This window comes from Ptychodera flava, chromosome 9 (genome assembly GCF_041260155.1).
Source record: "Ptychodera flava strain L36383 chromosome 9, AS_Pfla_20210202, whole genome shotgun sequence".
Classification (NCBI taxonomy): Eukaryota; Metazoa; Hemichordata; class Enteropneusta; family Ptychoderidae; genus Ptychodera; species Ptychodera flava.
The window spans coordinates 30,824,048-30,851,628 of NC_091936.1; the positions used below are offsets into that span (position 1 = coordinate 30,824,048).

A 27,581-nucleotide genomic window follows, 5' to 3' on the forward strand; every position below is an offset into this window, starting at 1 on the left:
AGAGATAACATAGAGGTGGCGGCTATTTTGAATTGCAAATATTGGTCAATATTGGGTAATTTGTTTCTCTAGTACCAAACTTTCCATGGTGACCAAGAACTCTATTGTTGATTTTGAAAGAGAGCGGTTGAAAGTTTGCTGGAGAAAGGTTTGAGCACAAGTTTAAGTCTCTGATTCTGAAGGGCATTGCCTTACCAGCAACGATGCATGTATAATGTGCAATGTTGTTTATGTCAAGTTAATGGTAGTCCGGACTTAAATTAAGTCGTCAACAACAACAACAACAACAACGACAACAACAACGACAACATCAACAACAGTGTTCATTGCAGCCATACTGGCTGTATTAACAAGCCAGCCACAAGCCATTTCGATATGATTTTTGGATAACAACAGTAGTTTACAGAGAGAGCAAAATCTGGATAAGAAGGAACATCTGATGGAGCATACGTTTAACCTGAACAAACCAGCAAGGGCAAATGTACCGAACATTTATTTGCTCTTGGAATTGTAGGTCGACCGCCTACAACGCCTTGCACTAATTTTGCAGGAACTTTTGATGAACACTGTTATACGAAAGGGCCACTCTAAAAGACAGAGTGACATTTAAAAACACATCGGCAATAGTGAAATCCAGCGAGCCTAATACAAAATCATGCTGCTATTCCAAATGCAACTCACGCACTCACGCAGCGTGCAGAGTAACACGCGAATGATGTCTGACTATTTTGACTCGATGGCTGTGACAGCGCTTCGTGGATCGCCTCAAAGATGTAACACACTCCTGGGTAATCTACAGATGAGTGTCAAAGATGGCGAGATAGGCAGATACTCGCACGTAAATAGTGTCTAGATTGAAAAAAAGCCATCGGATATGCCAACGCGGATTCACGTATATCACACACTGTAAAAATAGCGGACGCTAGACGCGTCTTTACGCGTTCAAAATGTACATGTCGGTGTTCAAATTTGAACGGTTAGTGTTCATATTGTTAACACTAGTGTTCATATTTTAACAATGATGTTCTAAACCTGAACCACATAGTGTTAACAACTATCTCCTTCAAGTGTTCAAAAACTCAGCATCACAGAAATTTTACAATACTGTGAAACAATTAACAATATTTTGTGTTTTTTACTTTACAATGGCTATATTAACTTTACTACTGCCTCGCTGTCCGGAATACGTAAACAGATTTCGGTGTTACGAATTTCACAATAAGTGGAAAATATTTCCGGTCTACAATTGCTGAAAGCATGTTTTTTCAAAAAAGGAAGTATAAAAAATAATTTACACGTTTATTACGGGTTGAAATTTTGAAATTTTGAAAACAAAATTAAAAAACCACCATGAACGTTTTAATTTAACATCGGCGTGCAAGAGGCGTTCTACTTCTTAACACTTGGTGTTCAAGTTTGGTGCCTTTTCTTATCCCATGATGCATCAAAACGGAAGTTGCGACATTTTCTTGTAAGCTCACGCTGAAGTCGTGATAGTGCGAAAGCAAGACCAGAAAGGGTAAGTTTTCTCTCCAAAATATTAAAAGGTATTGGTTTTTGAAGCATCTGTATTATTATCCTTCGAAATTAATTGTATTGTACTTTGAAAAAGTTTAACTACGTGAAAAAAACCTTTATTTCTTTCAGTGGCTGGTGGACCATACACTAGCTGTGAATACGCAGCAGTGTTTTGGGCCATGGGTATCGATCGCACTCGGGTCAAGGGTCATCACTGGAGCGATGACCCTTGACCCGAGCGCGATCGATATGCCACATTACCGCTGCGTAATCACAGCTAACACATGTCTTTTAGTAACCACAATCGCATGTAAATTTAAAACTTTGGTTAAACATCGAAGAATATTGTTTTAGCATATGAGAGTTGGCTTTGCTTTTACTTTTCATCAGTTTGATGACACGAAGAAGCCAATATTTTGTAACATTGACGAAAAGAGGCACTGTATACAAAAGTCACCCCTTTTCCTTGATCTAAAAAGGCCAAATTGTCTTTCATTTGAAGTCTCATGTCGCCATATTATCTATTGTTGCATTATTTTCAGGACGTGAAAAGTTGGATGAACGTGAAATCGAAGAGTTATTACAGAAGCTATTGGTACAGAAATTGAAGAATATGAGTGTACAGATAGCTGTCTGAAAACAAGCTTGAGAACCTCAGTTCATTCGAGGGTTAGTAACTGAATTGATAAGTTTCTGTATTTTGTTCTGAATTTATCTGAGCTATGTCCAGAACGCTATGATTAACTAAATGTTACTGGAGAATAAGCTTTCAAATACTTGTAGTCGCCCTTATCAGATGCAATGGTGGAATGAAGAATTAAAGCAGAAAGCCACAGAAAATTCACAGTGAAAAATGTACACTCTAAATTTCGGAATTTTCTGAAATTTCCACTCTGAATTTTCTGTCGCTTTCTGCTTCAAATCTTCATTGCACCCTTGCATCTGATGAAGGAGACTTCATGTCTTTGAAGGCTTATGCCAGTAACATTTAGTTGATCATAGCCTGCTACCAAATCTTTGATTATTTTATATTTTAGATCAAGACGTCTTTTGTTCTCGGTTTGTTACTGATTTTAGCTTTGCTGTTAAGGACGTAGACCTTATATCATAGGTGAATGTGTGGCATCATCCTCAAATGTTTACATCCCAAGCGTTTTCTTCAAAACGGCCAGTACGATTCATTTAATATTTGGAGTACAGGTTTCCGGGGATTTTCCTAATCATATATCTACAAGTTATGATGAAATACACAAAATTGTATTTTGAGACATTAAAGACATTTCAGACATTTTTAAGACATAAGGAATTATCAAAATGTGATATATTCAAGTAAGCCAAATTTTTAGCTTTTTCAAACAGATGTTTTCGTACGTTTTTGCAAGTATGAACATATAACGTAATCCACAATAAGTAAAACCTGTTTTGTCACTACTTTGTTCATATTGTTTGAAAACGATCTACAGTGTTTATGGGGATTTTCTTTTGTTTATGTTTTGATAGGAAGGTGTTTATTAGCGTTGGTGTTTTCCTCTGACAAACTTTACAAAGTGGCCATATGGCCACTTTGTAAAGTTTTTCAGAGGAAAACACCAACGGTGTTTATGTGCCCAATTGACACTAAATAATTGTATTTTACTAAAGGAATTTTTGTGTATTTTTAAATAAAATAATTTTACTGAATATAAGTGGTCTGTTTTGTTATTTCTAGGCTTGAACACCCCATGAACGCGCAAAATTAAAGGTGTTCAACAAGTGCATATCATGTGTTCTAACCTTTAACACACTTATCGTTGAACGGCGTCCATGCGTTCAAAAAGTGTTACAGCCCTTTGAACGCGTAAATGCGTTCAATTTTTGAACGCATTTCATGTGCAACGTATGTTCAGATATGGAACACATGGTGTTCAATATAATGTCTGATGAACACGAAGTGTTCAAAATCTGCACACGTGTGTTAAAAAATTGAACATTGGTTGAACACGTAGTGTTAAATTTCTGAACGTCTGGACGCGTTCAAAAAGTGTTACAAAAAGGCGTTTAATTGGTGTTCTATCCTTTAACACTTAACTTTACATTACAGTGTAGGTCCTAAATTAACGCGAAAGGGGCGCTCGCCAAATGATCGCAGGCTATTTCAGTAAAACACTCGACATGGTAGTATTTTCCTTGACAACTATCTGTGTGTTTGTGCAAGTATTATGTCCAACTCGTGAGACAACCGGCCTTTTCGTCGTTTCTTCGCAAGACCGAATATTATATGTTTCAAGGCTTTCGAATGATACAAATGCTTACATGCAAATAAATGGCGTTAAGATGGTACTCACCTCGGAATTGAAAGACTTAACCACTTGCTTTCCGTACTTTCCGTACGGAAACTTTTGACCGTTTCCTTCCGAAATTCAAAACAAAACCGGTTTGACTTTGCAAAATTTTAATTGTACAACAGAAAAAAAATTACCTAAAATTTACCGACACTTGACATTCAAAATGGCTGCTGTACTTCTGTTAACTCTATAAGGTTACATTAAATGTTCACATTTCACAAAAATGCGCCGGTGATAAATTGTTTTACTCTATTAGCTTCAAAATGAGCCCCGACAAGTGAACAAAGTTTGAGAGTCAGAATAGCTGTCCCCGAGGCGCATTCTAATGACGCGGCGAGGTAGAATGCGCCTCGGGGATATATATTCTGACTCTAAAACCACAATACTTTTCTAGGCTACCGCTTGTGGGGACCCACTTTGAAGCTCTTGAAGTGAGCAAATTTTTAACCGTCTTAGTTTTGTGAAAATCGAATTTTTCTCCATAGAGTTAGCTCAAGGATGGCGACAATGTTGAATTTCAAATATCGGTAATATGTTAGGTGATTTGTTTCTCGAGTTCCAAACTTCACATCATCACCCTTGATTCTTATTCATTTGTGGCGACAGAAGGTGAAGATTTCATTGAGGAAAGTTTGAGCAAAAGTTTAAATCTTTTAGTTTCGAAATGCGAACTATACATGTACCTTAATTACGTAGTGGCGGTGAAACATACACATTACAAAATATATATATTTCCCTCTACTAATAGACTGTCCATGATGTACGCTCTTACGAGGGAAACAAATGTGACGTAAACACAAAAAAGCCGCTGATTTCGTCTTCACAATAATGAATGAACAATCTACAAGTTGTAATTTTTTATTCAAACTTTACCAGCTGCGGTGATTCCTTTCGTCGTGGCAGTCTGAAATATTGCGATGTTGGTCTTTATTACCGGTGTAATGGAGGAAGAGTGGTTGTTGTATGGCCTATTGTAAACGTATGAGAGACAACAGTCACATCTAAATCCGTTCTATGTTGTATTTTATTGAAATGATGCCATTAGACAGATAAATGGCAAACGCAAATCTGAAGAAAAAAATCGAATTTTCCGATTTTGCCATTTCTCTGCGTTCACAGGCAAAATAGTACATTGTTTTACTAAATATATTGATGAATTTCAGTTTTGGCAAAAAATAAGGGATTTTATCGACTGTACTTTCTGAACACAAAAAAGTTTGTTAAGTTTGTTTGTTAATATATTTTAAACTATTTTAAGACAACCATAATGAACGATGCAGATACACATATAAAGCATTTACTTTACATTTAATGTATGTTAATTGTCTTATCGTCCAATCTACCCCTACTATTTATCATTATTTTGGTGTGCGAAAATCTTATTTTACTTAGATGGTACCGAAAAACTACGCTACTGTAGCACACAATTTGTAACCGTTCAATGGGTCGACCGTGCCTGTGCGGAACACAGCACTGAAATTACACGTGGACGTTTGGATAACTGCATACGTTTAGCCTCAGTAGCATTCCAAGAGCTTACGGCGGGCAAGGTGTCGTTTTCAGGAATTCAATATCTGGTTTCCAGGAAAATCGTCACCTTGAAGAAAGCCGACCACTCCAAACTGAAACATAAACCGCGTCAAATCGTTCAGACACTTCGCAATGCTTGAATTGTTTATGACGACCCAAGCGACTCCTTTCTCAGTACAATGATAGCCCTGGACACTAGAGGGTTTCAAATTTAGAGAGTTCTTCTTATCGCAGGTACTCTTGAAAAAACAAAAACAACTTCCTTGCCAATCACCTTTCTCCTAAAGTTCAAGGGGGTAGCAAAGGAAAGACATTTGATACAGTGAAAAATGATTTGGAGCACGGAATGAAGAAATAAATTTGCTAGTCATATTGAGAACCCAACCTCAGGCTACATGACATCTGAGTTTGAGCTGCCCGTGGGCGATCTACGCGGTGTAGACTGGCCTCCTTCGTGATTCTTGCCTGAGTTTTTGCCGGCAACTCAAGAAGTACCGTGCATGTTACTTCCTTAAGACGTTTACGGTGAGAAGACACCAGATGGTAAAGACACTCCAATCGCGATAGTGACCTTGTTGAGCATCGCTGAAGATGTTATATTTAGAAATATCTTAATAACGACAGATGTGTCCCGAGGTCACGTTTAACCCTTTTGCTGCCAGAAAGTACCACTTCCCCGTCTGTCAAATCAGTAAAAACGGTATTGAGCAAAAAAACACAACGTATTTTCACCCACTTGACTTTGTCTGATGTAGCAGCAATATACCATAAAGATCATGTTTACAGTATCTATATATTGTTTCCAGGGGTTTTCAAATGTTCAATTTTGTTTACAATGAACGATATGGGATACGCTGTGCTTCACTTGTTTTAACCAACTTGCGACAGACCTGCTGGTGAAATATGAAGTTGACGGGATGCGGGGAATTATAGATCAACAGCAAAAAGAAAGATTACGCCCTGAGATTCTTCTTTAAGTTTATAACTATTTCATCCCACTTACTTCATCGTTCATCGACAGCTAGTCTACATGATAACTTAATATTTCAAGTTTTAATCTTTTTCATTCGCCTGGTGTTTGTCATTCAATTGCAACATTTCCCCTTATATTGAGTAATCAGTCATTGCTGTCAGTGTGCGTCTGCTTAACAAAGATGACGATGATGATAATGATGATAATGATGATTTACAATGCATTGTTCTGAATATGTGTTTTTCATGTCTTGCTTAGTTGATGTTTTGTTGTCAACTCGCCTTGTGATTTTCGGCGCACCGACACCCGGCTATGGTCACCAGAAGTAACTTAATTAGCATGATAGAAGGCACAACAAAATCCACGAAGGAACCAGAAATGATTTAGCAATGACATTTGGTCTCTACCAATGATAACAATGGGCTTGGGGGTGTCTCTGCTGCCGTCAGAGGCCATCAGATTATCACGTATTCATCACGGAAAGGGCGCAATATGTACTCCCTCGCAGAAAATGAAGGCGCTCAATTCACTGGGATTGGATCATGATGCGACCTGTCGTCGGCCTAATTTATCTGGATGCCCGAATTCCATACATTAGATCCCCGTCAATTTAAAAATTACGTCAGGCTCTGAACGTTGGCTGTTTGGGAAAAAAATCAACCTCGTTGGCAGAGGAACGGGGTTTTTAGGGGGGTGTCGAGCTGAGAGTTTTGTATCCTAACACATCTGCCGTTGGTCGCCACGACCCGAACATTTAACTGTATAAGCTTATTTTTTTTGTATCAGTGAAATTCTTAGCAACGGTGCGTCATTGAGACTGTCGAAAATTCTGATCGAAATAAGAGCTGCCTCGACGTCGACATGAAAAAATTAAATGGCGATTGGAACCCCTTGATGACGTCACACGACCTTACACCTTGAATAGATTCCAAATGCCGACGAAAGCAAAGCGCAAATACTTTGAACTTTTATTCCATAACGTGAGACATGAGTGACACCGAGAAAAAAATTGACTCCAGACAATTTACAAGTTTTCATGATGACGTCAGCAATGTAACATTCCCCGAATAACTGTATGTTGTATTACTACATGTAAACCTCTTCACTATCGCGCTATGTTCCATAACTGTCAGTTACCTTGGTGTAAGCAGCGCTTATCAGCGCAGACTCTGTGTGTGTGTTGACTACTTCAATTTTACTCAGGACTAAAATGATTTGTCAAAAGTGACGTTGCGCGTGCAGGTGATGTGTTTGCCTGGCAATTGCTTTGTATTTCAGCACTCTTTTACGAGACATGGAGAAGATCTTCTTTATTGGAACAAGAGTAATTGAAATGACATCAAAAGTCACAGCTATAGTCCATTTGGAATTCAACAGTGACACCCTCGCTCAGTTAAGGTAGAACGCACCTCGGGGACAGACGTTCGGACACTCAAACTTTTACAATTCTCTTCTGATATACCACATGTGGGGGTTCATTTTAAAGCTCTTGGTGAAAGAAAACTTTTCACCGGCTTACTTTTTCGAAATTCGAAAATTTTTATTTTTCTCCATAGAGTTAACACAGGGATGGCGGCCATTTTGAATTTCTAATATCTGTAAATCTTGGGTAATTTGTTTCTCTAGTACCAAAATTTGCACGGTGACCCCCTATTTTTATTCTTGATTTTGAAAGAGAATGATTAAAAGATTCCTTGAGGAAAGTTAGAGCAAAAGTTTAAGTCTTTTACTTTCGAGGTGCATATTACCTTAATTGAAGAAGGTTGAATTTCTGCCTCGATCGGATGCCACTGTAGCACAAATCGCATGATTCGTTACGCAGTTGTGTCCAGTCGATGACACATGTTGCATAACATAAACGTAATAAAAGCCGAAGGGTTCGAAAAATATATTGGAAATAGGGGAAAGATCCGCGCGCGCACGTATATTCTGACTACTGTACAAGATGACGTATTATCAGTTATTCATGTCACGTTTTGAGTTGTGCAGTAACAAGTGTTACAGGTAGGGAGGCGCCAAGCCGAGTGGCGAGCCTTGACATCAGGATGTGAAGTTTAGAGGTGGAATGCTGTTGAGGGCTTTTAGGAGACTAATCCTTGACGGTGTGAGTTACTCAGTGGTGGAAGTGGCGAGTTTAAATCCGGCAGAAATCTTACAGTGGGGCAGATTACTGTCGAGTAACTCCCTCACCCGGCCACTCTGCCAAGAATTGCAGGCGTACCGACTCAAGCCGGCGTTATAATATTTTGAAATCGTACGGGAGTCGTAGAAATCTGAAAAATCAGTTTTGAGAAGCGACTCGTTATGGTGGAACTGAGGGGATTAATCATTTTGATAAGTCTTTCCTAGATAATAGCCACAATGTAGATTAATCGAGCCATGTAGAACGCGGTGACAGGGAAATAAACAGTCTAGCTCCCCAAAAGAAGGGACGATAGCTGAATATCTATGAGGTTCCTAGATGATTTTCTTCTACTTTTCGAGAACATTAATATCCGGTTAATACTTGAATATGTAACTCTTGTATGAAGAGAGCTATAACGTGTTCAATTTTCGAGAATTGTAGCGCGACAGGAAACTCTTAATAGCGTATATGAGAGAAAGGGGAGGGGAGAGAGGGGAGAGAGGGAGGGAGAGAACATGTTTCGTAGTACATAGCAAAGTAAATAAAAGCGAGGTGTCATTTTGGTAATCATACTTTCCTGAACTGCGACACATCTTCATCAGAATGAAAAAATAACAGGTACTCGTAATGGGGAAACGGAGGCAAGTTGTTATTCAAAAGAGCTGAGCCGTTCATTCCATAGGTGTCTATTGCACTTACTTACATAGCACAAGTGCGCTAGAAGCTGACATAAATTGAGACCATTAAAATTGAAATACAAGAATGCTATTCTTTGCCCCGTGGGGATAGCTTGCCGTTCGTTCTTTTTCTCGTTTACAACACCGTGCCTGTCTTTCAGGATTTAAAAAGGACGCCTTTGGGAGGAGTGAAAAATGACAGTTTGCGGTTTAAGTACGTATATGAGGAGCGCCGTAGCTTTGTGAGGCAAGAGATGGGAGCGACCTAACCCCTTGAACTGCGGGCCACTAAGTCTGATCGCTATTCCTCGGTAGCGCAGTCATCGCGCTTGGCGATCGATTCGAGCTTGCCTTTTCCCCCGTCCTTCAGGTTTGCCAGACTTGTGGTTTTCTATGTCCATTAGCCTCTAAGTCACGACAGTGTGTAGGCAATAAAGATAGCGACTTCAGATAAGTTTAATTGAAGACGGCGATTTCTACGCTCAATAGCGTTCCATTCCCCGTGTGAAAGGAATTAACAAGCAGGCCATTGTTTTCAAATATTGAGTTCGGCATTTCGCCTCTAAGGCTGATATTTGTTTTTGAAACACTGAAATTAAAATATTTAAATCTTGTCATTCTTGGGTATGGTAAGGTATGGTATGGTTTGGTGTGGTGTGGTATGATATGGTTTGGTGTGGTGTGGTATGGTATGGTTTGGTGTGGTATGGTAATGTATGGTATGGTTTGGTGTGGTGTGGTATGGTATGGTATGGTATGGTATGGTTTGGTGTGGTGTGGTATGGTATGGTGTGGTGTGGTGTGGTATAATGGTATGGTACACTGTTCTTTAAAGTTATAAAACTGATATCATAGAGAATTTATTTGCTGTTTTTACTTAAAATATTAACAATTTGAAGAACACTGTTACTGAAGCTAAAGAGCCAGAATCCATAACTTTTGATTTTTTTCATGTGTTTGTTCCTTAAAGGGAAACGGTCGTCGAAATTCAGGCTGCGCCTGTGCGAGTTTCTTGTTTACAGACAATGTATTTCGTGCACGATATCTAGATACACCTCATCATCACAGCTGCAATATTTAAATTATACGATGTAGATTATGACAGACATGTTTTAACTTTAGTGAATCACCATCGTACCTTGGATATAGTGTTTGCATTGGTCGTATGGGTCCCATGCGACCTTTGAGCGCAGTTCCGACGACTGTATCCCTTTAATGTCAACTACTGTTTCTTGTTCTACCCTCCAAAACATGTTGAACTTGTCAACTCAATCTATCCACAGTGCAGAGTTTGTTATTCCTGACAAGTGTCTGGTTCTGACCAGAATTCAAATATAAATTTTGCATTTTGTCACGAATCTGTGTCGACAAGCTAAATAGTAGATGCGTGTTTCCACATACTTGGGGGAGGGGGGTAGGGTAGGACAAGAGAACAAAAATAATTTGAAAATGATTTGAAAACCATCAAAAGTTCATAGTCGCCCTTTAAAAGCGGCGAAGCTACCCTTTCAACGATATCGCCATGAGAATAGCCACAGAAGTCAATTTACCTAATTTTCTTAATAAAAGATCTGCAAAAGGAGTATATTCAGAGCCTGGCAAAGCGTTTTGTCACTGCTAGTTAATGTAGACATCATTCTTACAGTACTGTATTCCATAGAGGAACATTGTCTGAAGAAGATGCTGACTCAGCTATTTTTATCTTGACTCTTCATTATTCGTGTGTCAGTTCGCCGTACTTTGACATTTCAAATAAAAATTAACACATAGACACTTCTTCCCTCAACTTGTTCAGATGAATCGATGATTAAAGTTGCAAAAAAAGCAAGAGTAACTTCCCCATTTTCAATTTCCCTGTTGTCAAAACACTTCCCATAAACGGCGTGCATATTAAAGTGTTAATCAGTTTACTTCAGTATTAATAACGAAGTTGTTTGAAGACAGCGATCTCGATTTTATTTTGACCTTACATGCTATATAGTCCAGTGTTCCCTTGCGCAAGCCTGAGACACGGGGTAGAGCTTAAGACCTTACGGTGCAATTAATCACTATGCCTTTATTGCACAAACACAACATCTAAAACCCATCAGCACTTAATCTTCAACAAAAATTCAATTTCACTGTAAGTCATTATAGTGCAAGCTGAGCTCTTAATCTGCTACAAGTGTCTGCTGGATGGAGCTTGGTGGGTACTCAGCCTCGCTCCCGTTTTGCGATAAAATCTTGCAACCATAAAAGCCACAGACAAACGATCACGGTTGTGTTTGCTCTTCATTTGAATCTGTCAGTAATGACTGTAACTTTTGATGACTTTTTTCAATTATGGTTTAATGTCAACTACAGTTTCTTGTTCTACGCCCCAAAGCATGTTGAGATACGCAGTATTCAGCTCGTCAACTGAGCCTGTTGTACATGCGTAGACTGAATTGCTACCGTTGGCAAGTGCAGGAGCCACAGTCTCTCACTTGTTGATCGAGCACGCTCACCGTTGTGGCTACTGGTCAGACTCCCTAGCTAGTTTGTGATTATCCACGCAGCCGCTACAATCTCTGAGCGGAGATTGACTTAAAATATGACACCTGTTTAATCTTTTGTGTGAGTTGTTTCCATCGCGATTTCAACTTGCCGTTAAACTTGAATTACGAAGGCTATTCCACACACCCATGTTCGGATCATGACGTCATCATGAATCGATATCATTGCAGGCGAAATGCAATACTGTTATTATGTCTATCTCTTTAGTGTTTGAGCATATCCATGATAGTCAATTGAAGATGCCCGCACATTTTGAACTACTTGTTGACCCAAAAATTCTATTTTCAAGGATTGATTTAGAAGCACTTCATTATTAATGCTTCATCTTTTTGGCAATAAGGATGATAAATGACAGTGTTTGGCCTCGAAATATTGGACTGTATTTAAAAGTCTTTCGTGGTATTATGATGTAAATTTTATGAGCCATATATATACAATTTATAATGCTCGACAACAATACTTTTTCGTTGTGACAGATTGTATATTATAATATTTTTTGCGGACCTAAAACATCAAAAAATATATCGGTCTGGAAAGGTGCCTTAAGGTAGTATGAGCCTCTAAAGTGAAAGACTTAAACTTTTGCTTAAACTTTCCTCAAGGAATCTCTCAACCACAAAAATTATTGTCGACGCAAACTTCAACGTATGATTTGAACATCTGCCCCTTGGGCTGGAAAATTGTCACGGTGACAAATTCACTCAGGGCGCAATGACAAGTCGACCTTTTGGTAAAGATAAAGACTACACGTGATTCTCGTGGGGAGCGTGGCCGCAAGATGTATTAGGACGCAGTAGAAAACGAAATTAGCTGCAACCCTTGAGATTTTCCAAATTTTACGCATTTCCGTGTTGATAGAGAGGTGATATATCTGTCACGGTGTGTTTTTTGCACAGGGGACACGGGGAAACGCACTGAAGTGAAATGTGTTTTCTAATGAAAAACATGAGAGCTAACGGCATGGTGACTTGCTGGTCCCGGTATTACATGGAAGTTCAATTGCTCCCTTTCCGGGGAAAGTGTTTTTCTCCTATTTAGCGTTCACGAAACAAGTGTAGAGCGGAATCGAAGTCAAGTTTGTTCGGATGACGGCGCCAGATTGACGCAGGCGGTCGCAAGTGGCGAACCTTTTAAAAGGGTAGCTGACGTCAATTCGCTTCCCTTAGCACCAACGTACAGGCGTAGCTCTATGCAAGAATCACGCAAAGCCATTCGAAATTGTAGCACTGCACGGTCGCTCCCAACGCGGCCCGTAAGGTCGTGAACGTGAACACGAATGACAGCGTCATAGCATCGCCGCCGTTTCACGTCGGAGTTCAAATTAGCTGAAGTCTTGCCACGCATGAAAAAATCAATCTCATCTTGAGCTTGAACAAGTTTTAATAGAGAGCCTCGTTCCGCGTGTACTTGTTCCCGCCGTTAAGAATATCAAGAGCCTATGAGCGCTCAGTGTTAACAATTTCTCATCTTCTTTGTTATGATCTGAGTCGACACCGTTACAAGCCCTCAGTTAATTTAATAAAATTTGAATATCGCGCAAGAGGCCTGGGTATCGAACTGCCGACGGAAAGATCATCAATGCGTTATGAGTTTACGTATCAATTGTCCAGGGAATCATATTTTTTAATATGACTGTCATCAGCAAGTGTAATAAAATCTCTAATTGTACTCTCTGAATTTTTTTAATATCGCTCAATCAATACAGACGCCTGTCAAATATCCAAATAACACGCAATTTCAAAATGCAGGCTTGTTCTAACAGTGTGGCAACTTTTAAAACGCCCACGGAAGAACAGCGACCTCTACGACTTCCCATAGGGGATGCCTCTCTCTGACTCAGTTGTGAGATGATTCGTATCGTTTCCAGCGGTCCGTCACGTTATAACGGGAGACGTGTCACTGTCCATATGTCTATCAAGTGGATATTTTTCCTGTTTGGCCTTTCGTGAACGATTACTCTGTCGCGATCAGTTTCTGCGCGTCGGTTTTTGTTGCCACGCGCAATCCAGAAGACATTATCGCCTGCCACACGTCTAAGTCAAAAGTGTCACACTTCTAAATCAAAGTCGTCACTCTTCCATCGAACGAATACGAAGGTAAAATGGGCGACTTCGATCTCTTGCACAGCATTCAGTGATTTCTCGGGCAATATCGTACCTATCTATCGATCTAGACGGCCATTGCCATCGAGTGTTCACCGATTCCGCTAAACAGATACTATGTCAAACGATACGTCCACGGGAATAAATCAAAACGGACAACGGAAAATTAAACAGAAATCACTCTGTTTTGTCAAACGGTGTATCCTGTGTATGAGAAATCCTATAAGTATAATTTAGACAGTCACGTATGTCAGTCTGCCCCCCAACCTCCAAATCTAGTTTGCATTTTAATAACACTGGTCTAAGTTCTAAATCTAACATATAATTCGCTTGCACCACCTGCTTGTTAGTCACCAATGCTCGGTTAGTTTGTTTTTTCTTCTATTGTCTAAACTTAAAGGGACAAAGTCGGCCATTTTTCATAAATTTTGTTTGATACGAGATACTACTTATATTGTTTGACATGTTGAAAGATAATGAATGAATGGGTGGGTGACCATGCATATATTCGACCTTGGTTTTAGACACGATACATGAAACTATCTCGAGAATGAATTAATGGTCATGACCATTAATTCATTTTTGCGATGGTTTCATTTAATTTGTGCAAAACCAGGGTTGAATATGTACATGGGCACCCGTTTATTCAGTATCTTTCAACATGTCTAACAATATAAGTAGTATCTCGTGTCAAACAAAATTTATAAAAATGGCCGACTTTGTCCCTTTAAGGGGGCAGGTCATTTATCATCTTAATCTAAGAGCAAATGTCAACTTGATAAAAATTTCAATGGAAAACATAGCACTAACACCATGTAAATACTGAATGTCCCTTGCGACTAAGGCGAGAACCAGGGATAGAAGACTGCTCCTTTAAGGCAATTCGAACTGGCATTTCAGACCCCTTAACTTGCTGGAAAATGTACAAGCGCTGACTCTGGATTGTTTGGTCTTCAAAAACATTTAACAAGATTTATTTAGTTAATGAATATATCTGAAAATGTTTTTTCGAGGTTGCGACAGTCCCGTGGCGCCATCGTCAGCGGAGCAATTAGTATCACACCGGTATACTGTATATCGAGTGTCAACACCTCATATCCAATTAGGGATATCGTTATAGGAATCAGACACAGCTGGAAGCCACATCGTCATTGCACCTCCTCGACTCTCCATGATCTACACTTCTCCCCGGTTGATCTCGAGCACGTGCGAGCGTGAATTTTTCCAAACCCGAGAAATCCCTTCGCCAAACTCTACTTGTATCTCCCGTCTTCTTCTATTTTTGTATGTGACTTCGCAAAAAAGTGTGTGTCTGCCCGTCGGTCGGTCTGTTTGACCACCGCTAGCTGTCCTGGTTCCAACACGCAAACCCTGAACATTGCAAGCACTGTCTCGCTCAACGCGAGACAAAACTTAAAACACTTTCTCTGACGTCACGCGAGATTTCAATGACGTCACAGTCAACTCTACCAATCAACTTAGACCAACAGTTGCGTGTTGACTTTCGTCAGGAAAATCTATTCAACCCTTCTCTGACACCGTGTAACATTTATTTCTCGATGTGTTTTATCTTTCTTGAGCCAAATTGCTCACTCACATTGTCTACAGTAAAGGGTTCTGTTCCGATTAGGTATTCATGCTGGTGCAAACAGTCGATATATAATTGCGTTTCATGTTAAATACTATTTCATCATATGAAAACATAGCATCTATATTTACAAGACCGAGTTGTGAAGTCACGACTCAGAGATAACGCGTCTCGCTTTTAAAGGGTGGTGTAATGAATCTAACATGAAGTTTAAAAATTAAGTGAAGTAGATTTTCGTACATATCTCTGATCAAATCTTACCGAAGAGTAGATAGCAGTCAAATTCGCCCTTGAAAAACACATCACATACCCCCCCCCCCCCCCCACTCATATGGTTTAATTTGTTTATGGGTTAAGTTTGGAAAGTCGGCGCTATTTAATCTGCTTTGCGATATCGAAGCGAAAGCGATAAACATCCTAACAACATATTTACCTATTCGCATTATTGTGAGCCTAGCTAACACGCAAAATAGCGGTTTATGTCTATCCGAATATATATTAAAACACTAATTGAGCATGGAGTCCTCATTGAAGAGCCGCAGCGCCTGAAACTGTATTAACAATTTCGAATTTTATAGTGACCTCGCTGAACGAAGTACCATCATTATCATACAAACTTAAAATAGGTCATTCTTATTTGACAAGATGCGGTCAACTCCTTCCTGTATGACAAGCTGTTACACATATATTTAAATGTCAGAAAGGGGATGTTAATATGGTAACCCATTTTCGCTGCCTGCTCGTATTTATCGGTTTCCCATCAAAGTTTTTTTTTTGTCTGCCAGGAGTGACTTGGTTTATTATCGACTGACTACCAATTAAATAAGACAGAGACATTCGTCAGCATTTGATGTGCTTATAAATCCTGACTTGTTGGTTAAAAAGGGGCAATAACAGGAAATCAAAACTGCCTGGAAATGTCAAAGGACGCGTAAAAAATCTGTTGCCTTATTTGGTTAATATGACGCGATGTCTCTCTCACAAATGTCGAGTTGAGAGTTATTAGAAAATATATTGCCGCTGCGCGACTGTCACTGAACAAGAGAGGTTATGAGCTCGGGATCTGATGGCAAGAATGATTTTACAAATTGCGAACGATTTAATACACTTTTTTCGAACTCTTGACTGAATTTAATATTGCGCGCTGCGCCTTGCTGGTAACACATCACATGTAGTTTGCCTTTCCTTGTACTAACACGAACGCAGGCTCGAGTGTCGCCGACGGCTTATTATAGACCTCAAGTGCAATTACCAAGACAGCTCCGATTTTGCGCCCAGGCGCAATGGCCAATCAAGCCGAGTAATGTGCCTAGCATTTCACGGTACACTTGTTTGGGAGTATCAGAAGCGTCAAAGCCGATACTGCCATCCGTCGTGGCGCGACCGCTCCGCGGCGCGAAACTTGTTAAAAACCAATCAAGCGTTGCACATTAGGCGATATTCTTGGAAACTTGGCATTTCGTCTAGAGGTTAAATCCGATTCTTGGCAGGTTGAGGTACGAAATCAGGTTCTTTCGATTTAGCGTGCTAATAATGCATGGTTATCGTAACGCATACCGAAACCATGGAAACTATTTCGGGATAATTGCATGTTGATGAGGTAAAAAAGGAATTATACAAAGCTTGGTTATTTTATAAATCATGGTGTTCTTTACATTTGGGCGAAATTGATTATCATCTTTTAATTGTTCCCTACCTCTAGCGACACCATCGTGAAAGTAATATTGCCATATTCCACCACAAAACCATTTGTGAGTCACATTTCAGAATTTGATGAAGAGTACATTAGTTTTACAGAAATGTTAAAAATAATGATATGTGTGTGAATCGAGGGAAAACACGCTAAAAGAATGACACTACATTGTACCTCATAAATGAGAATAATGAAAAACTATCTACTGTGCCATATAAATAGATACACGTTTACTCGCAGTGGATTGTATATAAACAATCCTTACCGCTTTTAAATGTGTTTTTCGTGGGTGATGAAAACGGCGCGTCGCCATTCCCGGGGATCAAGGCGCCACGGTAAATGTTTATAGATGTTGTAACTCTCAAGCCGTAACGAACAACTCTTCTCAGCTCGTGTTTTAGTACATACAGACACGTTCGCAACCCACTTCTTGGACTGTTTTACCAACAGAGTCTGTTTTGTATACATCCGAACCCCAAACAATCAGTTTCAAATTCGTGGAAAACAAGACCAACTTATCATACCTGAAGGCATGGTTTCATTAGAGCGCCCTCTTCGTCCTCCTAAGGTTCCAAAATTACCTGGTTTGACTGATTTGTATACTAGCTGTAATCTTTCGAAAAAAGTGGACAGCCGTTCTTGCATTGCCCAGAGTTTGGCTGTTCTTACGCCACAAATTGAAAGTCACCCCCCCCAGCTATTCATGCAAATGAATCATGACGTCATGTCTTGTTTACGCCAATGTAAATGGTAAACATCATAATGATGTAACCTACAGTAGGGCCTACAGCTATGCACTGTAGTATTTTTTCCAGCGCGAAATGAATCAGGCAGAATGCCAAAACAGCTACAGTCACCCTGGCAGAGAAGTTTATTTCCAAGAAGCAGTAAGCTGAAGCTCTTCCAGCTTTGACGGTTCCGTACAAAGTACGGGGGGAGGCGTCCTGTGTTCCTGACAGGTGAAAATCAACGAATTGGTCAGTTTATTACGTTTTCTACAAAATTAGGACAAAGCATCCAGAGCGGGGTTCGTTTTATTTGAATATCAATAATTCAGTAAAATGTTACAAGTAAATTGGCCTTGGAAATCTCAAACTTTGCGAAGAGAAATTAACGCATTTGTCAAGCACGCGCAAATTTAATCAACTCAAATCCCCTTTGCATAACGGCTCTCCTTGAGGATGGCCGGCCTACTCCCAATTTGCAAATTGCGATCACGTCAGCAATTCATGACAGTGAAAGCAGTGACCTTTTTTCAGTTGGACGATGGAAGCTTTTATAATCTGAACTGATGTCATCAAGGAAACTGATTCAATAAATTAAATCGCCTTCCAAAGTTTTGAACTAATTCATCACAAACCATGTTATACTCTATGGATTATCGTAGGCATTTTTTGAAGCGATATTTTTGTATGGTAACTCGTCTATTAGCCAAGCAAACATTTTTACTGGGTTTGAATTACACGCATTCGAAATCTGGACGTCGGACGAAACCAAGATAAAAATATATAGATCTTTGACAGCCAAGACCAGTATCATCGAAACATCACAAGATAATGATCGTGTCATAAAGGTAGAACGCGCCTCGGGGACAGATATTTGGACTCTCAAACCTTTCTAATTCTTTTCTGATCTATCAACTGTGGGAATTCATTTGGAAGCTCTTGGTGTTAGAAAAATTTTTGTCGTCTTAGTTTTTTGAAATTCGAAAATTTCATTTTTGTCCATAGAGTTAACGCAGGGATGGCGGCCATTTTGAATTTCAAATCGGTATCGGTAACTTGGGTAATTTGTTTCTCCAGAAACAGAATTGTACTTTGACCCCCGATTTTTATTCTTGATTTTAAAAGAGAATTGTTAAAAGATTCCTTGAGGAAGGTTTGAGCGAAAGTTTTAAGTCTTTCACTTTCGAGGCGAATAGTACCTTAAAGCGTTTTCACCAACTGGTCGAAACGAGTTCTGCATCGCTTATATGTAAACATTGTCACGTCACGGTGTGTAAACTGCTAAAATATGGCTCCCAAGTGCTACATATGTGCATTTCACGATCGAAAATGTCTAAATCAAACCTATTTCCGCATTTAAATGCGGAGAAGGCACAATTATGAAGCGTGAAAACAGTGGTATGAGTATGAGAAATGCGACGCCATCAACGTCAGATCGCCGCCCGTTCGATAAAAATCTACTTCACACTCGGTCACCAGGGGAAGTTAACTTACTCGCACGTCATCATGGGAACAGATTACGGAGATATTCTGTGATTGATCATGATTTCATGGAGAGTATTTGAATGTGAATTTTATTAGGCAATTTCAGCGCGAATCTATCTTATTGTTCATCACATTTATCAAACATCTGACAGCTTACGCTGTGAGTGCACGCCAGACGACGCGGCAATTAACGCCTCTGTCTCGGCTTTCAAAGATTTCCACACAGCGAACTCAGTCTGTATGTGGGTGAAAGAAGGCAAATATAATGCAGCAAAAGAGGGACTTCAATTTATTGATCGCTGTATCGTATCCAATTTGAGCCTTCTTTACCCATGAGGCTTTTGCAAAAAAAAAAAGCAATTTCATTCAGTACACAATTTCATTACATTCAGTCATTTCAAGGCTTATACAAACCTCTCCTACAGCTTGAAAAAGCTATGAGAGATTTGAAAAGCAGGTCGTTTTATTAAAACGCGGATTCGCATCGTGCCTGTGTGCGATGTCGCGAGGCGCTCCAAATGCCATACTTTCATGTGACATTGGCTTTGAAAACTTTCTAGTGATGATGAATGCATGCCAGACAAAGCGCGTCTCCGGTACTCAAAATGCTATAAAACGAAAACCCCTCGTTTGTGAATATAACGTATGTTCTCTGCAAAAACTGAATTACTGGTTTGTTAAACGAATGACAGTAATGTTTGTTTGAAAAAGTCGAATATGAGGTTATCTTCGCTTATTTTAATGTGTACTATTTACGTGTAGTATTCCATCATTGCGCCGAGATAGTCTTCCCTTCCTCTGTTGAAAAGAGGGACATGGTCAATTTTTGACCACTTTTGTTGTCTATGGAAACCGCGCGGTTGATTATATCAACCAACGCGAGGAAAGGCTTCGCGCGTTTTCGATGCCAACACTGACGACGGTTCATCCTCAAGGGCCGGGGCCTTCGCGACTGTATTGTACATGTATTGTTTGTTAAACCATAGACCCTCGAGGGTCTATGGTTAAAAACTCCAGCCTGGCTTTAATGACTTCCCTAGGCTATGTCACGACAAGGTCCGCTTTTTTTGACTGACATTACATGACAGCGATATGGTGCGTTCCAGAAACAAGGCAGAAGGGCGGAGAAAACTGACCGCGTGCCGTATGTGCTGATTGCCCAGGACCACGAGAGGGCGCAAAACTACAACAGAGGTAACTTAGGAGAGAAATATGCAGCACCTTGTAACCACTACACGAAATTGTCAATTCCATGGGTATCATTTCCAAGGAAAATAAAACTTGCAAAAGTTTGAGCACGTCAGTCAGATCAAGTTAGCATTCATCGATGGTAACGGTCCTATGTCTGAAAGACTTTGAAATGGATGGTGAAATTATGCTGGGTATTGAAAACTGTCTTCAATAGTATGATAGATTCATGAGATTGCTAAAGGAACCCGAAATTGTCGTCCCATTGTTTTAAAGATCCTTGGGGTAGAATTTTATGAAGCACGAATGTTTGACTAGTTTTGCATCACCCATGTACCAGTTAGATATAAAAGTCCTTGAAAAAGGACTTATAATTATGCTTGATGAACAATAAACTGTCTGATAAAACTCAATTTTACCAGGAGGTTTTGTCGCAAACTAGCATCAATTAACTCGGGATCACCCTTTTTATTGATGTTCGGCTCAGGGGCTCGGAATTAGCTTACGCAAGTGGATAGTGGATGATGAGTTGAGTAAATTAGTCTTTGATCTAACTGCGAGCGTTCGGCATTCACCGTGAAAAATGGCGCATTCCTTTTTAATGGCTCCCTTTGAACGCTGTGTTGCAAGGCGGGAGGGATCCGAGTTCCATCCATCCAGGGGCACAACCTAAGCTTACCATAGGTACATAATTTTGCTCGGGCTAAGATCCGATGGTCTAATATGAAGGCAAAGACAATGAGTCTTGGGCAGCAAAAGAGGTGAGGAAATTTAGCGCTGCTCAACGAACAATAGGATCCTCGATAAATCACATAATCCCAGTGAGAAAAATTACACTTGCACTTGCACAGTAATGAAATAAATTCTTACTGTGATCCTAAATCCCAAGCCAAAAACTATTAAAAATTAAAATCGAGAGATCTCCATGTGCCATCAAAATACCCACGAGTAAAATTTTTCACATTGTACACCCCAGGGCGACACTTTTCTATTGTTTTTGTCTTTCATGGTCGGTTGGTTCTTAAGCGAATGTTGCCTTCAGAACTGAACTTTCTATTAGGCTCTGACTAGTTGCCATCATCTTCCCTTGGCATTTTTTTTTCATTTTCGACAAGCCTGGCACAAGGTATTCGCTCCAATTTGAGTAAAAAATATTAGGATATCATACTTACTCGAATTAGTTATAAGAACAGGGTCCATAACGAACATCAGGTAGCACAGATCCACGGGATTGCTGATGTTTAAGCCGTTCACCGCTAAATACCTGCTCATACTCTCGTCGGCGAGCTCGCTCTGAGCAACTGTCGCCGTCTCCTGGTTATTGTTTGCCATGCTTCCGGCTAGAAGCACCAGTAACAGGGGAATCGCAACCTGTGCGAAGAGAAACGCAGAGGTGTTAATGGTCATCATCGCAGCCGATTAGCAGTGATGTCTGATAGCAGAGACGAAACTGTTTACGGTGGGTCTAGGTCTGCGGGTACGTCCAATGGGCGCTCCGCAGCCCGGTATGCTATGGAGTGGCGCGTGCGCAATACCCGTGCAGACGACACACCGAGGGCAGCGCGCGATTAATGCACGTGGCAACGAAAAGTGACTCTTGGCAACTGCACAGTGTGAACTGAAATATGAAGGGGAGACTTAACGCCTTCAACTGTAAAGACCGTAACGTTACCAATTCCTTCTAGCATAAAAAACCTACTCGAGCTCTAACGACTACGGATGGCATCAGTGACCGTAAAAACAGCACAATGTTAAAGGATAAATGCACACATGACATTTGACTACCTCAACAAAATGGTAGTTGGTGCTTCTCATCGTTAAAAAGAGTCCGAATTCAATTGTCTGAATCTGTTAGCAATTATTCAACCTTCCATGGGCTTATCGCGTAAAACGGGGTGGATTTACCAGGAATGCGAGTTACGATCACAGGCATTTAGACTCGGATTGTTTTTGAGCTGCCCAGGCTAATCTCGAAACCGCCACCAATTACTAAAACAACGGCCTATTACTATGTCTTCAAGCGGTACTTCTCGAGAGGAGACAGTTCAATATTACAAACAATTAGCTAATTGTTAACCTTTTTTGGGAAGGGCCATAAACCCACTCATCAAAATGTTGTGTCGGTCTTTAAATAAAACAAAGCGCTCAAGTAGGGGGAAACACGCATTAATGGACTTTTAATGTGAGCGGGATATCAAGGCGAACAATGTGCTCGATAATCCTCCCCTGCAAGTACGGTTCAGTGATTTGACAATGTCGACCTAAGGGACCACAGATGGGCGGACAGTGTAAATACTCGTGAAACTGCATAGTATCTTCAGTAATTGGGAGTGTATCTTTACCGCTAATGATGTTGGCAAAGTCACATATCGCTTTCGGATCTTACACCGACGTTTGCCAAATTTTGGCACTGAGTATGGTTAACATAACCGCCATTTTCTCTTTATGGATCAGTTGAATACCTAAATTTGCAATTTCAATTATGCAAGATACCGTAGAATCAAAACTTGATTTTAATTGGACTTTGAGCAAAATACATCATTACAGAGGGGCTTTTTAAAGTTCAAGAGAATATTTCCCCTTCTGGTATTTTTTGAAGGGGAGCCTGAGGTACTTTTTGGCGGGGATAGGATATACGATTTAAGATTATAAACTGAACACACGTTTGTCAATTGCACATTTTGATCATATTCATGGCCAATATTGGCAATCAATATGGTCTTCCGCTTGGAGGGGTGCTTGTTCTAAAGCTCTCGGGGTAAGAAAAATTTTTCACCGTCTTAGTTTTACGAAATCGAAAAATGTTTAGTGATGAGAATCAGTCTGGTACATTCTCACTGTGCTTGGTGAGAATTCTAGTCTTACTGTGAAAGTCTGTTATCATGCATGATTCTCACCAAGGAGCGTATTTCCCACTGCTCAACAGAGAGAATTAAAATAATTTCACTGAAAGCAGTGAGAATAACAAAATATTCTCGCCAACTGCAATAAAGCGTCACTTTCTCGCTCCAGTCTCGCAATGTCTTCCTGTAGTGACAGCAGCCAGCGAGTAGCGTGAGCGCTGCGTTGCGTAAGTGCGGCCACAGGGTATTGTAGGCAATATTTGTCCGGGAGCTATGATCAATAAATGGAGTTGGTCTTGGTCAGGGTGATATCCTCCCCCTCGCGATGGTGATCGGTAGAACAAATGAATGAAGGGGATTAGGGAGGGTAGTTCACAGATATGGACTGTTTTCTTAGAAATACTATAAAGAGATAGAGAGGGTTAAGTCATTAGCACCCACGACACAGGTAAGGCTTGTGTACTAAAAAAAATTATACATGAAATTTCTTAATCATTACTCCCAGACGAATATTGCCCCCAATACCTTGTGGTGCGGCGCGCGGCGTGACGCATTATTGTTATGCCATATCGGGCCGATATTGAGTGCGCTGTAGCTGAAGTGGTTTGTGAATACCAGCGTGTCAGTATATCAAAAATAATCTTTCTTTTTCAAAAGGTATCTAAATATCGTGACGACAATCGAAGAAATTTATACAACGTAAGCCTGAGGTGCACCAGGATGAGAAAGTCGCCAAGCCAAGAATTACCACCTTCTTGAGCTGGCGATAGCCGCTCGTGCATAACGCTTTTTTTTAATTTTACATCCTCTGGCGAATACTCTCGTTAGCACATGCCATACATGACTGCCTGGAGGGTAAAGGTGTTAAAATTTTACCAGCACATTTTTTTTTCAAAGAGCCAAATGATTTGTAATAAGGTTCCCCATCTGTTGGCTTATCGTGTAGGACACGTGTTGCTCACTACAATCGCTTATTGAGGTAATGTGTTCATCTCGTTTGTTGTAAAGACAAATAATATATACGAATCAATATATTTATCAATATAATCAATATAATATAATCAATATTATATATCAGGTACGCGCGTTGACCCATAGTCTGATATCAGAGTCTAGCCGTCGTTCCAAAACAAGTAAAAAAAAAGTTTGGGATTTGAACGAGGGCTAGATGATAGACAAGTCACTCCAACACCATAATGGTTCTGTATTTGTTCTCAACGTCCCCAATAAAGCCTCGAAAAATCGCTAAGAATTGTTGCAATGCTTTACACAGTCACGTGTTCAGTTTCATCGCCGGGCACGTTCATCCAGCCATACAAAGTGTTGATTGTAAGACCCGAGAAGAAGTTATTTTTATTACATTGAGCAAATTTAAAGTTGCTCAGATAATTAACACATAGCCGACATATAAACGTAAATAGTTGCGACTGTAAACCGTAAATATTCTAGCTCCTGTAAGTTTGGTGTATGCTGTTGAAAGGGTTTCAAACGCTACACGAAGATTGAGCTGTTCAACTTCTAAATTATCGTTTAGAGCGAGTTTTTTTTTCCTTTTTACAACGCATTCGCCTCCTCCACGGATTAATCACATTCTGAGTAACGTATTACGCCATGCATCCAGGTAGCATGGGCCCCGAAAGTGAAAGACTTAAACTTTTGCTCAAACTTTCCTTAAGGGGAATCTTTCAACCATTTACTTTCAAAATCAAGAATAAAAATCGTTAATCACCGTGCAAAGTTTGGTACCAGAGAAACAAATAACTCAAGATTTACTCAAGATATTTGAAATTCAAAATGGCCGCCATCCCTATGTTAACTCTATGGAGCAAGGTAAAATTTTCGATTTCGAAAAACTAAGCTGGTGAACAGTTTTCTTACACCAAGATCTTTAAAATGAATCCCAACAAGTGGTAGAACAGAAGAGAATTGTGAAAGTTAGAGAGTCCGAATTTCTGTCCCCGAGGCGAGTTCTACATTTACACAGACTTTTACGTGACATTTAACGAATATGAACTTTCCCGCCACGATGAATGGTGTCGTTTGCAACGCGTATACGCACTGTTGGGGGAAAATTTGAAATCTTCCTTAAAGTTAAAAATAGATAGTTCAATTTCTCCCCTACCAAGACGTCCCCGTGTAGGCGACAAACTGCCCAAAGAGTTACAAACCTGAGAGCAAATAGCGGGTTTACTTTACAATACAAACAATGTTAAACATGAATACAACCATCTCCTCCAACAAGCACCTTTTTCACATTTGTAGAACACTTGACAAGCGATGTAACCTCGACTTCAAGAGCTGGTGTCCTTTGCCGTGGGCAATGGCGTCAAGTTATTTCTCTGTTTTAACTTTAACATTTCCGACAGATGTTCACTTGAATTCGAGTCACAGGAAACCCGCATCGCATCGTGTTTCGCACTTTGCTTCAAGGCCTCCGAATACAGTTATCATTACATCCGACTAGTTGGTTTTTCTTTACGGCGATATTTTACTTAATCATATAAGTTACCTGAAACACCCTCTCCCCCTGCCTGCCTCTCTTACTTTATTGGACCCGGTCGTACTCACAAACATATACCGCCCTCTACGCTTCAAAAATCAATCAAAGTCATCCACGGTAAGGTTGAGGAGAGCAAACACGCGTGGTTTCGATGTTTTCAGCGGTAGGGGGGAAATATGGAAGGTAGACCATACCGGGAATATGAACAGATGTGGTTTTTGATTCCGTAAAATGCTCCATTTTGCAAATATATTATAAATTGCAATTATTTATCACATAAATCTTTTCACACGTAGCCCATCAGTTCCCTGCAAGTTCTGCCAAACGACAGGACTAACCGGTTTCTAAGACGCAAGGCCGAAAACGGGGCGCCATACTTCTCCGTCAAATCTCTTGAGTAAACAGCCCCGCAGATTTTTTTTTCCAATTCTTGGCAGGAAATTCCGTCAATATCTTTTACCGCCAAATTTCCGTCCGGATCGGTTGCCTAACAACATCAGACAAGGTAAAATTTGGAAATTACCGTCTCCTTGGAAAGAGATTCATGACGATTGCCGATTGCCTTTTCTCTAAACTTGCTCCCGCAGTTTCATGTTGGTCTTGAAACTGATTACCGTGCACAGATATTATGCGCAGTGTTTGTTTATTCAGTCGATTTCCTTGCGACCTCTCGAGGTTATTTCTGTAAATGATTTGGCCTACAGTCATCTGTCTGTCTGTCTGTCTGTCTGTCTGTCTGTCTCTCTCTCTCTCTCTCTCTCTCTCTCTCTCTCTCTCTCTCTCTCTCTCTCTCTCTCTCTCTCTCTCTCTCTCTCTCTCTCTCTCTCTCTCTCTCTCTCTCTCTCTCCGTTAAATTCTTGCTTTTTCATATAGCTTTAGATGTAATATCATTATAGTGATGACCCTGGTAGGGAAAAAAACGACACATCAATAATATAGTCAGTATAGCGTTGAAAAGTTTATCACCAGCTGTCCTGAAAGAGAGGTGAGTGTTCGTGAGTACACTCGCCGATAAAGTCGGTACGATCAAAATAAAATAACTGCCTACATTTGGTCTTGTTGTACATAATAGCTAATACGCCATGTAGATTAATCTTTCTGTGCAGGGAGGTTTGGCCGACGGCAATAAAGCATCACTGCGAAATAATTCTTTGATCTTAGCGCCACACGTGGGAAGAGATATTTTACCCCGTGCACACCCATGCGGCGCGGGGTTGTTCCCCGGGACTGCACGGTCTATCGCGCGTTTATCGCGCCGTGAAATGGGTAAAATATTGGAGATCGACAAATACGATCAAAAAAGTCCTTGTGCGTCAGTGCGAAAACACCGCAGAAATACAGCGCACATTCAGAAGCGGCCTACACCTCCATGGAAGTCAACTCAGATCACCATCGTATTAAACCAACAACTATTGCGGACTTAGAAAATGCCGAAAGTCCTCAAGAGCAACGACCTCGCACCGTTCATTAAAAGTCCGATATAAACTACCCAATATGCAATTGGAAAACGGTGCAAGTTGTGTATATAGTTTGTTTTTAACGTCTCTCAGAGAGTTCACAGAACCTGACGCGTAGATAAACAACTGTTAATAACAGACGTCACCGGCACAGAACAGATATTGAATTAAACGTATCACATTCCGAATGTAAATTACATAGACTTATTTCCAGGTCAATCGTGTGCTGTTGAAAGACATGGTTTGAGGTTGTTTTTTGCGTGCAAATTAAATTATGTAGAACGGATACAATTCTCAACGATCGTCTTCAATCACTTC

The 27,581-nt window shown here is 40.2% G+C and overlaps 1 protein-coding gene across 1 annotated transcript in view; it reads right to left on the bottom strand.

Annotated features, from left to right (window-relative positions):
- The window catches only part of LOC139140635 (corticotropin-releasing factor receptor 2-like), a 136,311-nt gene that overhangs the window by 52,845 nt on the left and 55,885 nt on the right, over window positions 1-27,581 (bottom strand). The window contains exon 2 of the mRNA XM_070709994.1: window positions 21,636-21,834. Within this exon, the coding sequence (XP_070566095.1) occupies window positions 21,636-21,834 (199 nt within the window). The remainder of the gene's footprint in view (window positions 1-21,635; window positions 21,835-27,581) is intronic.